The sequence below is a fragment of the Centrocercus urophasianus genome, unplaced genomic scaffold, assembly GCF_019232065.1.
Source record: "Centrocercus urophasianus isolate 14NV4802_14NV808 unplaced genomic scaffold, USGS_Curo_1.0 seq_11, whole genome shotgun sequence".
Taxonomy (NCBI): domain Eukaryota; kingdom Metazoa; phylum Chordata; class Aves; order Galliformes; family Phasianidae; genus Centrocercus; species Centrocercus urophasianus.
Genome location: NW_024884253.1, coordinates 33,984,815 through 34,003,248, shown reverse-complemented (window position 1 = coordinate 34,003,248; position 18,434 = coordinate 33,984,815). Strand labels below are relative to the sequence as shown.

At 38.7% G+C, this 18,434-nt stretch overlaps 1 protein-coding gene across 1 annotated transcript in view; it reads left to right on the top strand.

The window, feature by feature from the left end:
• NKAIN3 (sodium/potassium transporting ATPase interacting 3) overlaps positions 1 to 18,434 on the top strand; it is a 329,017-nt gene that overhangs the window by 298,774 nt on the left and 11,809 nt on the right. Inside the window, exon 5 of the mRNA XM_042835619.1 lies at positions 7,215 to 7,275. Within this exon, the coding sequence (XP_042691553.1) occupies positions 7,215 to 7,275 (61 nt within the window). The remainder of the gene's footprint in view (positions 1 to 7,214; positions 7,276 to 18,434) is intronic.

The window sequence follows — 18,434 nt, the reverse complement described above, 5'->3', positions numbered from 1 at the left end:
CTCTGGCCATTCTGTGATTCTGTGATAATTCTTTTTAACTACTGTGTTTAAATGTTGTGTTTATTATTTTTACATTCTGAGACTTTCATTTTCAAAATCTTAATCTTACCTATCAAATAATGTATAACCAGATCAACAGGATTAATGCTAGAGTCTTGTTTCTTTCTTGTGTGAGTCAGGAATAAAGGTTTCCAGATTCCTCTCTGGGTGTAAGTCATCTTGTGCAGCTGTTTCCTAGCCTCATCTGCAGTCTGATCCAAATCCTTCAGCTTTCTCTTGTAAGAACACAATACCTTTTTTCTAAAGAAAGGAGGGAGAATAAACTCTAAGCAAACTAAACATTTGAGGCATTTGAATGCCTCCAGGGATGGGGCATCCACAACTTCCTTGGGCAACCTGTTCCAGTGAGTCACCACCCTCTGAGTGAAAAATTTCCTCCTAACATCTAACCTAAACCTCCCCTGTCTCAGTTTAAAACCATTCTCCCTTGTCCTATCACTGTCCACCCTCGTAAACAGCCATTCCCCCTCCTTTTTATACGCTCCCTTCAAGTACTGGAAGGCCACAGTGAGGTCTCCTGGGAGTCTTCTCTTCTCCAAGCTAAACAAGCCCTGTTTCCTCAACCTTTCTTCATAGGAGAGGTGCTCCAGCCCTGTGATCATCTTAGTGGCCTCCAAGAGCTCCACGTCCTTCCTCTACTGGGGGCCCCAAGTCTGGACACAGTACTCCAGATGGGGCCTCACAAGATCTGAGTAGAGGGGGACAATCACCTCCCTCTCCCTGCTGGCCACCCCTTTTCTAATGCAGCCCAGAAAATAGTTGGCCTTCCGAGCTGCATCGCACACTGCTGGCTCATGCCCTGCTTTTCATCTACCAGGACCCCCATGTCCTTCTCTGCAGGGCTGCTGTCCAGGAGATCTTCCCCCAGTTTGTATAAATACCTGGGATTGCCCCTACCCAAGTGCAGCACCCTGCACTTGGCCTTACTGAACCTCATTAGGTTTCCATGTGCCCACTTCTCCAGCCTGTCCATGTCCCTCTGGATGGCTTTCCTTCTTTCCAATGTATTGACTGCACTGCTTAGCTTGGTGTCATCCACAAATTTGCTGAGGGTTCCCTCGATGCCATTGTCTCTGTCATTGATAAAGATGTTGGAGTCACCAGTCCCAAGATCGACCCCTGAGGGACACTGCTTGTGACCGGCCTCCACCTTGATACAGAACCATTGATCAGAACCCCTTGGCTGCATCCAGCTATCCAATTCCTAATCCACTGAACAGTCCCTCCTTCAAATCCACACCTCTCCAGTTAAGAGAGAAAAGTAGAGAAAAATTTACTTTAATTTGGAGAGAAAAGTACCCATCAGCTCATCACCAATTTTTAGAGTCTTTAATTCATTTTAAGGCCTATCTTATTGTAGCCTCTGGGAAAACTCTTACTAGTACTATAAATGGAACAGCTGGACCAGACTGGCTGCAATTGAAATTGATAGATAATCTTCCTAATACCTGAATTTATTCAAGTCCAATCCAATAGATTTTAAGTTGGAAGGAAAAAACATACTTAGCATAATGTACTTCACAAGGTGGAGCTACCATATACTGCAATGTATTCTGAACATAAAACTTGAAGTGGAGTTGTCACATCTTTTTGACTGGAAGAATCTTACAAATCTAGCTTACCTGTGTTACACACATTTTCCAACAATCAGGACTACAGAATACTGTCTTAGTTTATTTGGCTGATCCTATGTTATTGTAATGAGAACTCTATGAAACATTGTGTAGTAGCTTAGTAGTGATAAGTGTCCTGTTGTACACCTGATTTTGAAGAACAACCTGATAGCCTCGGGCAATACTTCATGTTAGCTTAAATCCCCAGTATATAGTTTTGCTCTAGGTGATCTGCAATAAGTGCAGGAGATAGGAAAGTAATCACATTATGTGAAAGTGGATTTTAAGGCCACAGCTGATGACTACAAAGCCAAGTAGAATGATTTAAATAAAAATTACTTATGTAATCAATTTTAGTCAAAAATATTTCACTCTGAAAACAATAACCTTGATTTAAATAAACACTTTTAATTTTGCATTTGTCCTTGTTTTCCTAAAGAGAAGTTAATCCACATTAACTAGAAACTATTAAAATACATTAATTTGCAAGTAAATACACATTTTACACAATTTGTTTTTTTTCTTTAATAGGATATGTTATAGTAATATTCATTTATAAAGCAATTATAGCACAGCATGTATTTGCTCAAGTGATTAGTTTTTTTAAAATGTCTTGCATGTTTTCATAGTTTCTTACAGCTTAATGATGGACAATTATATAATCTAATTTCACTTCTATTAATTTAGGCTTTTGTATTTCATGCAGATGTCCATATCATGAGCTTAGAGATTTTAGTTAGACTGAAATATTTATGTCCTCTAGAGGGAAAAAAATGACAGAGACTAGTATTTCATTTTTATCTGAGGCTCTTAGGAGAATATATATCACGTATTAAAAGTCCTGATAATAGCATTATATAAATGTACCTGTGTTCCACTCATAGGAAAACCTATCGTGTACAACATATCAAAGTCCTTGTCCCTTAAACAAGGTGACAATTGTTTCCCACACCCTGAGTTTGCTCATCATTATGATTTGAGGAACGTGAGTGAAGTTTACCAGCTAGTCATCAAAGAAATATGAGGTTTTGTACCAAAACTTTACATGAGCTAATAATGTACACTTGCAGCCTGGATGGCCAACCGTATCCTGAGCTGCATGAAAAGAGGAGTGGCCAGCAGGGTGAGGGAGGTGACTGTCTCTCTCTACTCTGTCATTGTGAAGAAGACCCCCCTGGATTACTGCATCCAGGCCTGGAGCCCCTCCAGCATCAGGAAGATGTAGAGCTGCTGGAGTAAATCCAGAGAAGGGCCACAGAGATGATCAGAGGGCTGGAGCACCTCTCCTTTGAAGAAAGGCTGAGGGATCTGGGCTTGTTCAGACTGGAGAAGAGAAGGCCACTTCATTGTGGCCTTCTTGTACCTAAAGGGAGCTTATAAACAAGGAGACTGACTTTTTACATGGTCTAATAGCGATTGGACAAACGGGAGTGGTTTTTAACTAAAAGAAGAGAGATTAAAGGTAGATATTTAGAGGACGTTTTTCTCTCAAAGGGTGCTGATGCACTGGCACAGGCTGCCTAAAGCAGTTATCGATGCCCATCCCTGGAGGTATTCAAGATCAGGCTGAATGGGGCCCTGGGCAGCCTGATGCAGTGGGTGGCAGCCTAGCCCAAAGCAGAGGGGTTGGAACTAGATGATCTGTAAATTCCCTTCCAACTCAAGCCATTCTGTGATTTCAACCATGGCCAGTGTCTGACTTCTGAGAGTTATTTGATTTTTCTGAAAGATGGACTAGATGCTGTTGGGGGTCTCAGTATCTGCTGTGATAAATATCTGAGTATTTTATGTATTATTTATTCTCACCAGAGCAGGATTTTTGCTCTAAGAACCATGCAGATGAATGAAAGCAGAGGATAATAGCCTCTTCCACTTCATTTTCTGCTGAGTGACACGGACTAATGACTTCTGAAACAGTTCAGTAGATCAGGCTCTGCGAGCAAAACAGTCAGTGCAAGGATCCCAAAAGGTCTTTAAAAAACATTGTCAAGACCACTTGGCATCTAAATTGCTCTCTGTGTCAAGCTCTAGTTTCCCATTTATACCTCTAATTACTAACAACATTTGATATCTTGGACATCTTGCTGTAACTACTTCATCATCCCCTTTGAAAGATGACTGAAATCCAAAATGAGCAAATTAAATATCTTCCAGGTCATTGCATCACGGCTTCTCTAGTTATCAGGGGACACACATTTATGCCTATCACTTGGTGCCAGGCCAATAGCCTTCATTTCCAATACCAACAAACCAGGCAATATGCATCAGTCAGCTCACTGCAAATTGGCAATTAACATGATGGCTGGATGGGTTCACATGAGCATAACATTATTAATTAAACAGCAGCTGGGTTAATCAAGATAGTAAAAGTAATTTGTTGGAATAAATATTTTATTCATGTGTCCATCAATAAAGCAAAAGTGGAGATTCTAATTAATATATTTATAAAAATATTCCACTGTAGTAACCGTAGCTCTGTTTAAGTATCTCAGTACAGGTCTGATTTGTTCCCACTTCATCACTTCTTGTTAATCATAGTGTAGATATCAGTTACCAATTATAATTACAAGTATATTGCTTACAAGCCAAGTATTGCTGTCCGCCACAGAGCACAGATACTGGACAACTGTTGTCAAAGGGCTACTTTTCCTCTTTGTTGCCATGTTCTTTCAGAAATGAGTGCGTTCTCCTATTTAATTACGGCAAGCTCTTGATATATGGTGGGTTGCAGTATGATATTACAATGATAGTACAGTGTGATTAAAGATCTGATTTTTCGTTTTCTCCAAAATTAACTTAGGGGGTAAATACATTTTTTACTTTTATGTTTTAAACAAGTATGCAGTAGCTTTGATTTCTGTCTAATTAAGGAAAATTTATCTAATAATTAAAAGAAATACAAAGAAACACTGATAAGCAGTGAAAGGCTGCTGATTTTATAGCAGATATGGCAAAGACATTACAACAGTGTTCCAAGCAATAACATCAGTGGTAAAAGGTTTACATTAAGGAGAAGATGTAATGAAAGAGGAAGATGTAAGCTGTTATAGCTGTTAAGACAGTCAGGTTTACCAAGCCCCTCAACTTTTGGAGAGCAGACCTCTTAGAGTATTTTTCCCTCCTTTTGCTTGCTTGCTTTTTGCTTTCCTCTTTTGATGATTTAGTGGAGGGCTGTTAGAGTTAGGGTAGTATGGTGAGGTTGTGGTTGGACTCGATGATCTTTAAGGTCTTTTCCAACCTCAGCAATTCTATGATTCTATGATTCTATGATTTTGGTCAAGTGGATTATTGTATATGAGAATAGAAAGAGATGATGCCAGGAGATGAGAGGTAGGGCTGGCATTATCCCTGACTTTGAGTAGGAAAAAAAATCATGAAGTACAGCAATGGCAAATGTTAAGGAAGTAGTTGAGCTGCCTTCAAAAATATTTAACCTACAAAGATTATGGGCTGAACTGTCATGCCTGCTTCCGAACACTTCAGTCCCATACTTAGGGAGAAGAAACAAACCCAAGTGACTCACATGGTCAAATCACTGTCAGTGATGAATGGAAGTAGTGTAAATAAATGGATGATATTCCCTAATGAAAGGCCCCCTATTTTCTTGTATTTGTATTAATGCAATAGCAGTTTAATTACGTGCAATGTTCAGTTAGCATAAGCAATATACCTCAAGTGTGATTGTTTTTTCAATCCCTTGGAATCCTTTATGTAACGTTGCTTCAGTTTGCATACATTAAAGACTCATCCACCCAGTGTCCACCTGATAAAGGTGGTAGCTTTTCCCTAGTAAAATTGACCCTGCCCCCCTTCAGAAATCCAAGGATGCTGGAGCCTGCTCAAAACCAGAAGAAAGCTGGATTAAACTCACTAGTTCCTTTCCCAAAACCCCAGCGAGGTGAATGGCCAAGTCAGGAGGCTCTGGCAGGACTAGGCTGCAGCACTGTGGCAGCTTTCATTCGCAGGGAACTTAGCCTGGGTGCACTGCAGCTTAATTCTCCACGGGGAGGATCAATCCCTTGGAGGAGGATTAAGCTGCAGTGAGCTGAGGCCACTTCATTTCTGAATGGGGAAGGCCACACAGGGATTTAATGTACTTTATCTTCTGTGCATTGATTTCACAGCTTTAGTTAATTCATCTTAACTTCCCTGAATTCCCTTGTGTGGACAAGCTTTTTGTCTGCAGACACTCTTGGAGCTGCTTGTAAAGCTCTTGGTGTAGCCCAATGAGAAAGCAGGTTGGAGTGATTTTTGTGCCTGTGAAGGAGCTTATACCTGTCTGAATACCATTAAATTACCTCTTTCTCAAGCACTTGATCCATGACAACCTTAAAAGAACTATTTTAATTAGGTTTTTTTTTGTATTGAACAAATGAAAAAAGGGTTTTTTGAAAACTAATCTCTGGGTTATTTTAGAAATCTTTAGAGGCTTTCAGATAGCACAAATTGTGTACAGCTGCACAAACAGGATTTTCTCAAGCATGGGCATGTCTGGGCAGTGCAGTTTAATAGGTTTCCTTTCCCAGTGAAATCATCTTCTTTTTGGTGATGGTCACAAGAGGAGATTTTGTACATATGAAAAGCAAAACAAGCACAGTTTCTATTCTCTGGTCCCAAAAATTTTAATCCCTTCCTCTGAGTGACACAAGTGACACAGACCTGGGCTAAGGAGAATGTTCTTCTAGAAGCTGCTGTTAAAACAATGGCATGATTTGGCTGTGTTGTCCTTTGGGAAAACCTGCTCTTTTCTTGTCTAGTGAATGTGATGTAAAGACAGGCCCTTCTGATACAGTGTTTCCTGATGCTGATGAATCATATCCCAATTTTAATGTTTAACAAAATCCGGACATTTCACATATCAAATTAAACTATTGCCAAGCAGTTCACTGGGTCACTTTCTGCAAGACAAAGTGACATCTCTCATGGATTCTGTAATAACTTTACTATAACTTAATTCCACAGCAGTCAGTAAATATTTTTTTTCCTTTTTATATGTAAATTAGGTAAATTTGTAAACAAATATGTAAAATAGGGGACCATCTACATACAAATGTATTTATCAAATGTATGAATAACAGAATTAAGAATCACAGAGGTTGGAAGACTCTGGAGATCATTGAGTCCAATCCCCCTGCCAAAGCAGACTCCCTGCAGATGGTTGCACAGGTAGGCATCCAGACTGGTCTTGAGTATATCCAGAGAAAAAAACAGTAACACTTAAAATCAAAATCTAAGGGCTTTGTTTTCTAATACAATGTTCAGACCTAGTGTTTTGGAGTAGCATTCATCAGTGCTGATCTCAGTGAGGCAGGAAAACAAGAAATTATTTTAAAATATAATGTATCATGAGGAAAGAGAGAAAGTATCTTTAATCTAGCTGTGTGTGACCATTTGCACTGAGATTTACATATTAATTCAGGAAATAGGAGGAATTTTTTTCTAAATATAGCTGTGATAGATGTACTTACATGGTATTGTAATAAAGAGCTTATTAAGTGTTCAGTGTATTCTTATGATTACTTTTCCTCTTCTTTCATGCAGCTGATTGGATTTGTGTATGCCTGTTACGTGATCAGTATTTTCATGGAGGAAGAGGACAGCTGTAAGTACTGATATTCACCTATTCATCTCTGGAATACTGTGGCTCCAGAGATGTCTTGCATTAACTACCAAGAGGAGCAAAGCTTGAGAAGTGGCAGTCTCACATTCATGTACACAACTAATATTACTCAAACACATATTTACTTAGGTTCTACAAGTGTATGGACTGTACTTTCTGAACTTGTTTGTAGGGATCTGTGAACCCTACATGATATACCCTTCACATGAGCCAGGTATAGTGCTGAAAAGCTTGTCATTCGTGTTGCACATACACTTTGTTTTTTTATACATACATTTAAACTCGAATCAAAGCTCCTGAGGACATTTAGTCTGTTTTTCCTAAGAACAGTTTTATTGGCAGTAAAGTTAATGCAGATGACATATCAAGTATCACTGTAATGTACTGTATCACTCTCATTAACAATTAAATGAACATATTTAACGCTTTTCATGCATCTGAAATGCTGACCTCATGTTCTTAACCTACTTCTATAAAGAAAACACTGATATGCATACCCATTTTGTTCAGAAAGTTTAAAAATCATTTGAACATCATTCAAAAAGCATTTATGTAAAGTCATTGAATGGTCGTTGGAAAAATATTAATATGTTGAATGCTGTGGTAGTAAGCTAGTAGAAAACTGATGGTAAGAACTGCCTGACACTGTTACCCACATGACTATCATAGGCGTTGTTAAAACCAGTAGTGAGACTGGAATTATATTGGATGAGCAAAGAGAAGCAAACTGAAGAACAAGTCTGTTTAAAATGGGGAAGTTGTGTCCATGTCAGACACTTCTCACATATAAGGAGTTAAGCAGTATATCTGTCTCTAGCAAAATATTGAACGATACCAAGAAAAGCATCAAATTATGGCTGTAGAATATATAATGGACAAGCAAATATTTATTCATACAATTTTATTCATAAATAAATTCATTAAAAAATCTTACCATAGTTTGTTTCTGCACGGAATGGCACCTGTGAGTGATATAAATATAGAAGAAAAAAAAAAAATTCAGATATCAAGACAGTATTGCTAATATCTTCAAAATCTTATTGAAATATAATTTGAGTAATTCATAACTATGATGCAAAGACAGACTTTTTGAATGAAAACAGTGTGAAGAAACAAGTGTTTTTTCATCATTAAAACAGTACTCTGTTCAGTTCTCCATTGTAATGCAACCGATATTAGTGTCAAGTCTGCTAATGCTTCCATTTAGGTTTTTAATGGGAAGAAAATACATCAAGGAAATTCTCAGATAATACTGAGTGGGAAGAACACTTTCATAGTATACATAGTGCACTATGAAAAAGGCTAAAGTAAAGACTGGTACAGTAAATGAGAAACAGTAAATGAGAAACTTGGAGAACTAACATAAAATGTAAACTTAAGGAGGAGGAAGAGCCTAGACAAGTTCCCTTTGAAAGACAGAAATTGCTCATTAGTTGGGAACTGGTAGTTCAGGATAAATATGAAGGATAGTGTGGCAGCAAGTCATATATATAACTTGAGATGTGGATCAAAGACTATGAAGAAATCAAGAGATAATTGTCCTTATCATACAGCTGTGATGAGTCATGTCATTATTCAGGGCTTCGTATTGATGCTGGAGACTTTCTTTGTGAGACAATTGCTAACAAAATTCCTGAAAGTGTGAGATTTCATTAAATGATCGGGAAGGCTGGCAGATTGATAAGCAAGAGAAACTACAGTAACTCTAAAAAGTAACTCTGTGTGTACAGTCACACACACATAAAAACAAAGATATATCTGTACCTGAGAAGACAGACTCTTTACATTTTTCATAAGTATTTTAAATTGTTTTGTTTTGCTTTTTTTGTCTGGTCCTTCATCCTGTGCTTCACACATCAGTGTTTTAGGCATGAATTGAAGTAATACAAAACTCACATCAAAGAATATAGCGTATTGTTGGAAAACATAGTCACTTGCTAAAGAGTATAAGCAGTTAACATTCAGGGCCTTGCAAGAGGGTTGTTGTCAAGTTAATGGCCTTATTTTCTTGAAAATATGCTAGAAGTGTCAGGACATCTGTCTGTCTTTGACATCTATGACCCAGTCCACTCTGACAGCCAGACATTGTCTTTTGAGAGTTTCATGCTATTTGTTACCAAGAGAAATTTAAATCATTGAGAATAACAGTTGACATCATTAATTAAAAAATAAAACACATCAAGTGCCACAATGATCCAGAACTTAAAATCTACACAGTGCCCATTTGCCCATTCTCCATAAAGAAACCAGATATCTGCATTTAATTTCTGTTTGTATTCCAGAACTACCAATTGCAACTTGGTGTTTTGTTAGGTACAACTAAAAATCATCTTACTAATCTTGGAACATGTGGTATAATTTTAGCTCTATCCTTCATTAGCATTGTGCCAATTTACTATTTTCACTTATACCTTTATAATCTTCCAGATTCTTGTGCAAATACATTTGTTTTATGTGGTGGAGGATCCTCGGGGTGGGGGGGTGAGGGGGGGGAGGATAAGAGCAGTGTGTTGGAAGTGGAGCAGAGATACAGAACTGGCACATCTTGGAGGTTTTACAAGTGGAGTAAAATAATTTTTTTGTTGGTGGTGATGGTGGTTTTTTTTATTTTTTCTGAGATGCTGAATCCAATCAAAAGCAGCTAAATAGCCTTTTAGTATCTCAGCTGGGGCTAATTTGTTTCTTAGCGCCCATTTGTGTTCTAGAGTCCTCCATTTTTATAGATAAATATATTAAAGGCAAATGTTAACTCATTTGTATCAATTCCACAGATATGTTTTAAATGGAGAAACATCTATGTAAGCCACAGTGGGAAAATGATTTGGTTTGGTAATTAGCTGAGAATAGCAGGACTTATTTGGGAAACTTGCAGCATGACGAAGAAAAAAATTATGTAAAAGAGAAGTGCAGCAGTGCCTGAAAATAGTCAAGTTAAAAGTATAAAGCGATTACATTGGGATAACATTCCAAGAAGCTGCAAAGAAATAGCGATTTTATTAATTTTAATATGATGCAGCAGGTTCTTTTCTTAGGTAAATGCAGTCATTCTTTCATATTTTTGCAGTAATTTACACGGAATAAATCCCCAGCCTCTGAGAGTCAAAGCTTTCCTAATTACATTCTGCAGTACTCAGTGCATCAAGTTAACCCCAGTTCTTGATCTGAAACCTGTCAGGCAGACTTAAAAATTAATAATAGCTGCCTGTTTAGCCTCTGTGCAGTCCTTAAATAGATTTTGAGGCTGACATTTTGGCTGATGGACACTTTCAGAACAGTAATAATGCTTGAGGAAACATTTATTTCCAGCTATTGCTCACCTTACCTACATTTCAGACTGTGGTTAACTTTTACTTAGAAGGAAGATGATAGCAGGTCAAAAGGATTGAAAAAAAGACATGTAAAAGTCACACTGCTGTAGTGGAGTTAATACCTTCCATCATTCATCGTAATGAAAAAGTCTATTTATATCTCTTCCTTTCATTTTTTCATTTCTATCTTTGTAGGTCTATCAATCTATATAAGCCTCTTTGAAGGAACAGAATAAGTGAAATCCGTAATCATAAAAGCCTGTCACTATCCTGTTTGTGAATCATTTTCTACTAAAAATGAACTCAGAAGCTTGTTACTGTCCTGTCAGAGTTACAGAATGGGTTTAATAAAGTGAAGTTTGGAGACTCGGCAAAATACATTGTTAAAAATTATTAAATTTGTAAATATTTTCTGGACTTCATTTGAGAAATAATAGCACTGTTTCATAAACATGCCATCATCACCTCTCTAAAGGAATGGTTCTATACTGTGTTACTTTGTGAAGTGGAAACTGAGTTGTACATAAAATGCGTAAGAAAAAAGATGTGAAAGCAGAGGGGAAGATTTATCAAAAACCTGCAACTGTCATTTCAGCATTTATTACAAAATAAGACTGAAACATCAAAAGGTCAATCCAAGGAAGCTCAATCTTCTGTTATAAATGAGTGAAAATTTAGAAAAAAAGTGTGTGTGGGGGGGGCTTCCATTTATCATATTGGAAAGTAGTTTTATCCAACAAATGAAATCACAAGAACAAAATTAAATAAATAGTGTTTTGTCTCTCCCCTACACTGGCTGAATTCAGAGTTCAGCTGTATTTTCAGAACATGAAGATGAATCTGGTTTTAAAAAGGAATTTTATTCATACTGTGGTATCTGTAGGAACCTCCATATGGTGTCATTATATAAATATTAAGTAAACCAAAATATATTATTACCAACATTGAAAAACTACTATACTTCCTTATCTGACATATGGCATTGTATTTATACATACCATTGAGCATCTGTTGTCAGTAATCTAATGAGAGAGAAAATTTTTTTCTTCACATTTAATTTTTGTAGCTACACAGTATGCCCAGCAGTGATGCCTTTCTTATAAATACATTATGTTTTGCAAAATGAATGAAGAATTGTCATGGCTATTAGTAGCAACAGGCTCATACATGTCTATATTATTGCCTTTATATATAAGTCCGCATTTCACAACTAGCTAGTATTTGGGAACATATGACTAATATCTTTACAGTTATCAGTTGCAGTTTCCCACATACTTGGGTCTGTTTACCTCACAGAATAGATTATTTCTATAATTAAACATGTAATATGAAAGACAACCAGGATAGAGGATACTTCTCCAAACTGAAGGGCGTTATTAGAATCAAACTTACCCAGATGACGACTGTCCTAAATTTTCTTACTGAAAACAAGGACTTATGAAACTTTCCAAACAGTAGCCAAAAGCAAAGATCATCACTGAGCTTTAGCGCTCAGCTTTAGTTCATAGTGACTTCAGATATCAAAACAAAACTTAGTGTTATCAGCCAGCAAATGAATATGCTTGATGTAGATTTTTTAAAATGATCATAAGTTTTACTGCCCAGCACTCAAAGAACAGTTTAGCTACTAGACCTGGCTTTGATATTTCTGCAAAATAATAGTGACCATCAGTATTTTTGCAAGGCTTGAAAATAAATTTGCATCTTTCTCTTCATCTGGAAGAGCAACCCAAATCCCCACAGTTCTGAGATATCTGTGTTGGTGAAACAGCTGCAGTCATTGCGTTGCAGATGTCCACTGTGAAGCAAAAAAAGAGGTTGAAGTGCAATTGGAAATAGCACCAGGAGTATCCAGGAGGCTCCCTTGGTCCAACCCAGGCCAATCCCATCAAACATCTAGTGGAGTTAAATGTCAGCTTTCACAGAGTTTGCTGACTAGATGCAAACTCATCTATTTGCTCTTCTACTTACATCAGGCTCGGCTTTCTTCCTTTCTTCTACTGTAAATATAAGGGATAAACATATTATTCTAACAACTCTGCATGATGTTATAGTCCTCCAACCTATCATTACCCTTAATGTGTGAATTAAGTGAAAATGCATTCTCACTCCTACGCTACACTGACAGAATGAATTCTGATGTATATAATGAAGAAACAAATACATATGGGACATTATACTATTTAAATTAACACTGCATTTCACATTTACATATCGCATTTTTCATTTTTTTTTAAATATTATTTTATTACACAATTGCCTGAACAAGAATTTGTTCTTGTTCCTATGGAAACAGTTGCATATATATACCTCAAGAAAACAAAGGTAGTGTAAAATAAAGCTGTAAAATAATATAAACACTATTCATTATATATAGTATTGTATACATATATACTATTGTATAATATTAATAACATTTTATTAATAGAATGCAGAAGACATCTTGATCCTAGATAAGTCAGTCATAAAAAATGCAGCTGAAGAATGATTCCCTCTTCTTTATTCTGCTCAAATCATAGATGACTAATCCATTTCAGAAAAAAAAAAAAAAAAAAAAAAACCAAAAAAAAAAACAGAACAGAATACACATTCCATTTTCATTCTCCTAGCAAAGTGTACAAAACAGTCTTTGTCTCCACTTGTAATCTCCATGGTCTGTTACAGAGCACCTCATTCTAGCTGAGTGATTGTCTTTAAATAATAGATAATGCACAATATATAAAAGGGAAAGTCTTGATCCTGGAATATTTCTAGCAGCAGCAGAAGCTATCTACCTGAAAGTGTTGTAAATTTAATGAGGAATGCAACATGTAAGATTATCCAAGTATGGTGTAGATGAAGCATGAGAGAGTAGCATCATCGAGAAGACACATAAACTAGCTCAGTTTTTCATTGATAGAACTTATTTTACTATAAGGTGTGATGGAAAGAACCTGAAAAAATTTTCCTTGAGTTTCCATACAACTTGGGCAAAATATCTTCAGTAAAGAATTCATTTTTTTTACCGCCTCTAATTTTATCTATCTATACCATGTTTAATTATGTATTAAATCCAAGCTATTCTTCCTGGCACATGTATGATAGTCAGGATGCTATTTTTATTTTAGCCAACTACTTATTTATTTTTCATTAAAGGAAAAGAGTAAATCATGCATTCTAAGAGTTCTCCATTGCCTTTCCACAGTTCCTCCTATAAGTACAAGATAAAGTTTTTTTCCTGAAATTCATTAAAAGTATCACATCACACATTTTACCACAATTCATTTTAATTGGATATTCCCTGGAATATCAGTAGATGAGAACAATAGCATGTATAATGGCTTAAATGGAACTTCATTCAAAACGTTTAGAAATGCCTGCATAGAAAGCAAAATATTTTTATTTAGCATTTTTAGTAAGAGATAATATATTTGTCTGAACAGAGAAATAGAACAGTATTATAGCATATATTGACCTATTGTGACCTTTGTAGAAAAATACATGCATATACAAATGTATACATACATACATGGATGTGATATCTATCTATCATATTTGAAAAGTCGTGGCTGTCAGGTGAGGTCCCAGATGACTGGAGGAAGGGTCACGTCACTCCCATTTACAAGAAAGGGAGCAAGGAGGACCCAGGCAGCTACAGGCTGGTGAGTCTCACCTCTGTGCCTGGGAAGATCATGGAACAGATCATCCTGGATGACATGCCTGATCACATGAGGAATGAGCGTGTGATCCAAGACAGCCAGCACGGCTTCACCAGGGGAAGGACACGCTTGACCAATCTGGTGGCCTTCTATGATGGAGTGACAGCATTGCTGGACAAGGGGAAGGCGGCCAATGTCATTTACCTGGACTTGAGCAAGGCCTTTGACATGGTCCCCCACCACATCCTTATCTCCAAATTGGAGGGATCTGGATTTGATGGAGGGGCCACTCGATGGATAAGAAACTGGTTGAAAAGCCACAGACAGAGGGTGGTCATCAATGGCTCTGTGTCCACGTGGAGGCCGGTAACGAGCGGCGTCCCGCAGGGGTCTGTGTTGGGACCGGTGCTCTTTAACATCTTTATCAATGACATCAGTGACGGAGTTGAGTGCACCCTCAGCAAGTTTGCTGACGACACCAAGCTGAGTGGTGTGGTTGACATGGTAGAAGGAAGGGATGCCATTCAGTGGGACCTCAACTTGAACGGTGAGCCCAGGTGAACCTACAGATGTTCAGCACAGCCAAGTGCAAGCTTTTGCACTAGGGCCGGAGGAATCCCAGTCATCTGTATAGACTGGAAGGAGCAGTCCTTGAGAGCAGCCCTGCAGAAAAGGACCTGGTGGTCCTGATGGATGAAAAACTTAACGTGAGCCAGTAGTGTGCTCTTGCAGCTCGGAAAGCAAATGGTATCCTGGGGTCCATCAAAAGAAGGGTGGCCAGCAGGGACAGGGAGGTAATTGTCCCTCTCTACTCTGCTCTTGTGAGGCCCCATCTGGAGTACTGTGTCCAGGTCTGGATTCCCCAGTACAAGAAAGACAGGGAGCTGTTGGAGAGGGTCCAGAGGAGAGGCACAAAGATGATCAGGGGAGCACCTCCCCTACAAAGACAGGCTGAGGGAGCTGGGCTTGTTCAGCCTGGAGAAAAGAAGGCTGCAGGGTGACCTTATTGCAGCCTTTCAGTACCTGAAGGGAGACTACAAACAGGAGGGGAATCAACTCTTTGAAAGGGTTGGTAACTGCAGGACAAGGGGAAATGGTTTTAAGTTGAGGGAGGGAAGATTTAGGTTGGATGTCAGGGGGAAATTCTTTACAGAGAAAGTGGTGAGGTGCTGGAACAGGCTGCCCAGAGAGGTTGTGGATGCCCCGTTCGTGGAGGTGTTCAAGGCCAGGTTGGATGGAGCCCTGGGCAGCCTGGTCTAGTATTAAATAGGAAGGTTGTTGGCCCTGCATGTGGCAGGGGGTTGGAGATTCATGATCCTTGGGGTCCCTTTCAATCCAAAAAAGGAAATTAAGAAATTACATATAGACATACATATTGTGTGTCAAACACAGGTATATATATATATACTCCCTTTTGCCTTAAGTTGGTTTCCAAACTGATAACTGGAAAAGAGGATTTTTAAAGACTAGTTCATTACTACCTCATAAATTCCAGTTTAGCAGTTCAAATTCTTATCAATCATTTCTGCTATTGATTCTGAGTAGATATGGAAAGGTGATGGAACAGCTTGTGCTGGATGCCATCTCCAGACAACTGGAAGAGAAGGAGGTTATCAGGAGTAGTCAGCATGGGTTCAGCAAGGGGAGGTCATGCTCGACCAACCTGGTGGCCTTCTATGATGTTGTCACATTCTGGGTGGATGGGGGAAGAGTGGTAGATGTAGTCTACTTTGATTTTAGAAAGGCATTTGATACTGTCTCCCACGAGATCCTTATAACAAAGCTGAGGAAGTGTGGGATAGATGACTGGACAGTGAGGTGGGCTGAGAACTGACTGACTGGCAGAGCACAGAGGGTCGTCGTTGGTGGTGCAGAGTCTGGCTGGAGACTTGTAACCAGCGGTGTTCCTCAGGGGTCTGTGCTGCGTCCAGTCTTGTTCAACATCTTCATCAATGACCTTGATGAGGGGATAGTGGCCACCCTCAGCAAGTTTGCTGATGATACGAAGCTGGGAGGATTGGCTGACACGCCTGAATGCTATGCTGCCATTCAGCAAGACCTGGACAGGCTGGAGAGCTGGGCAGTAAGAAACCGGATGAGGTTCAACAAAAGCAAGTGTAGAGTCTTGCATACAGGGAGGAATAATTGCATGCAGCAATACAGGCTGGGGGATGAGCTGCTGGAGAGGAGCTCTGCAGAGAGGGACCTGGGTGTCCTGGTGGACGACAGGTTGGCCATGAGCCAGCAGTGTGCCCTTGTGGCCAAGAGGGCCAATGGCATCCTGGGGTGCATTAAAAACAGCGTGGCCAGCAGGTCGCGGGAGGTGATCCTCCCCCTCTACTCTGCCCTGGTAAGGCCTCATCTGGAGTACTGTGTCCAGTTCTGGGCTCCACAGTACAAAAAAGACAGGGATCTCTTGGAAAGAGTCCAGCGGAGGGCCACAAAGATGGTGAAGGGCCTGGAGCATCTCTCCTATGAAGAAAGGCTGAGTGAACTGGGTCTGTTCAGCCTTGAGAAAAGATGACTGAGAGGTGATCTTATCCAGGTTTACCAATATCTGAGGTGTGGGGGCCACAGTGGTGAGGCCAGTCTCTTTTCAGTGGTACGTGGAAACAGGACAAGGGGAAATGGACATAAGCTGCAGCATAGGAAGTTCCGGACGAATGTGCACAAGAACTTCCTTACGGTGAGGGTGACGGAGCACTGGAACAGGCTGCCCAGGGGGGTTGTGGAGTCTCCTTCTCTGGAGATGTTCAAGTCTCACTTGGATGCCTACCTGTGCAACCTGGTGCAGGGAACCTGCTTTGGCAGAGGGGTTGGTCTCGATGATCTCTGGAGGTCCCTTCCAACCCCTACAATTCTGTGATTCTGTGATTCTGTGATATACCGTACCCCATTTATACATATTAATATATACATAAAAGACTATTCATTTAAAATAGAGATATAATTATAATTTTGCAATTTTCCTTAAACTGGAGATCACACCTTTCTTTAAGATTGCTTAGTTATTACTGTAATAAATATTCTTACTAAAATGGAAACATGATTCTAATTTAGTGGGAGTGTATTTCCCATTGGCAGCTCCTTGACATCTCTTAGGTCCATGCATTGCTCATCTACTCCCAAATACTCACTTCTTGCCCTTCTGTTAAACTAGCTGATTTGATTCAAGCTTCTACTTTGCTAATTTAATATTGATTTTGTTTTAGTCTCCGCCTTCCACCTCCTTGGCCTTTCTGTTTAAATTAAATCTGCTTTTAAATTGATGCCATCTCAGTCCCCTGTTGCCAACACCTTAGCCTTTTCACTTAAATTGCATCTGTTGTTAGATCAATCTTACTCCAGCATCCAGTGTCCATCTCCTAATCTTTCCGCTTGACATCACAAACAGGTCTAAGTACTGTCTGTTTCTGTCCCTAGCTTTCACCCAGCTTCTCCATTAAAATTAAATCTCTTTTCAAATTTATTTTCCACTGCTATTTCCAACCTCCTTGCTTTTTCATTTCTAAATGGTAACAGTTTTGTGTCTGCTTTAATTTGTGGAGCTTGAAAGGAAACTTTTCAAACTCCCACTCTTCTGTATAAATACCGTCTCTCCCAAGTCTTGTTAAATGTAACTGGGTTCTTCCAATTTCCAGCCTTAGCTTACATAAGATGTCAATGTTTTTGTTGTTTGAGTGATAATTTCCCTTAGCCCAGTTAGCACTACACCACTAAGAGCTCTTTATTGAGACAACATTTCAGTGCTGCTTTTGATGTGTGACACATAAGTCTGGACCAGGGTTGGTTCATGTTGTGGAGAGGGTTTACCAAGCCAAAGTGGGTACAAATTTAACAAGGATCCACACCAGCAGTGAAATGGACAGAAATTATCTGCATAAATGATCATAAATTATCTTGATAATATCACAACTCAATAAAGTACATTGAATCAAGCCATGAATTTCCTGTCATAGGTAATTTTGGAAGATAATTTTATTTGGTAATATAATATTCCAAAGTATGATAAAATCAAATACATAAGAATTAACCATCAATTTTAGCCATTTTGTAAAAATCTCAGTTCTGAATATCATAACCTAAAGGGGACCAACATATATAACAAAACAAAATTTTTCATATCCTGTTTGGAAATGGAAGGGTTGACAATGTTGTTTACTTATAAAATCAAAGCTAAGGAAAAAAAAAAAAA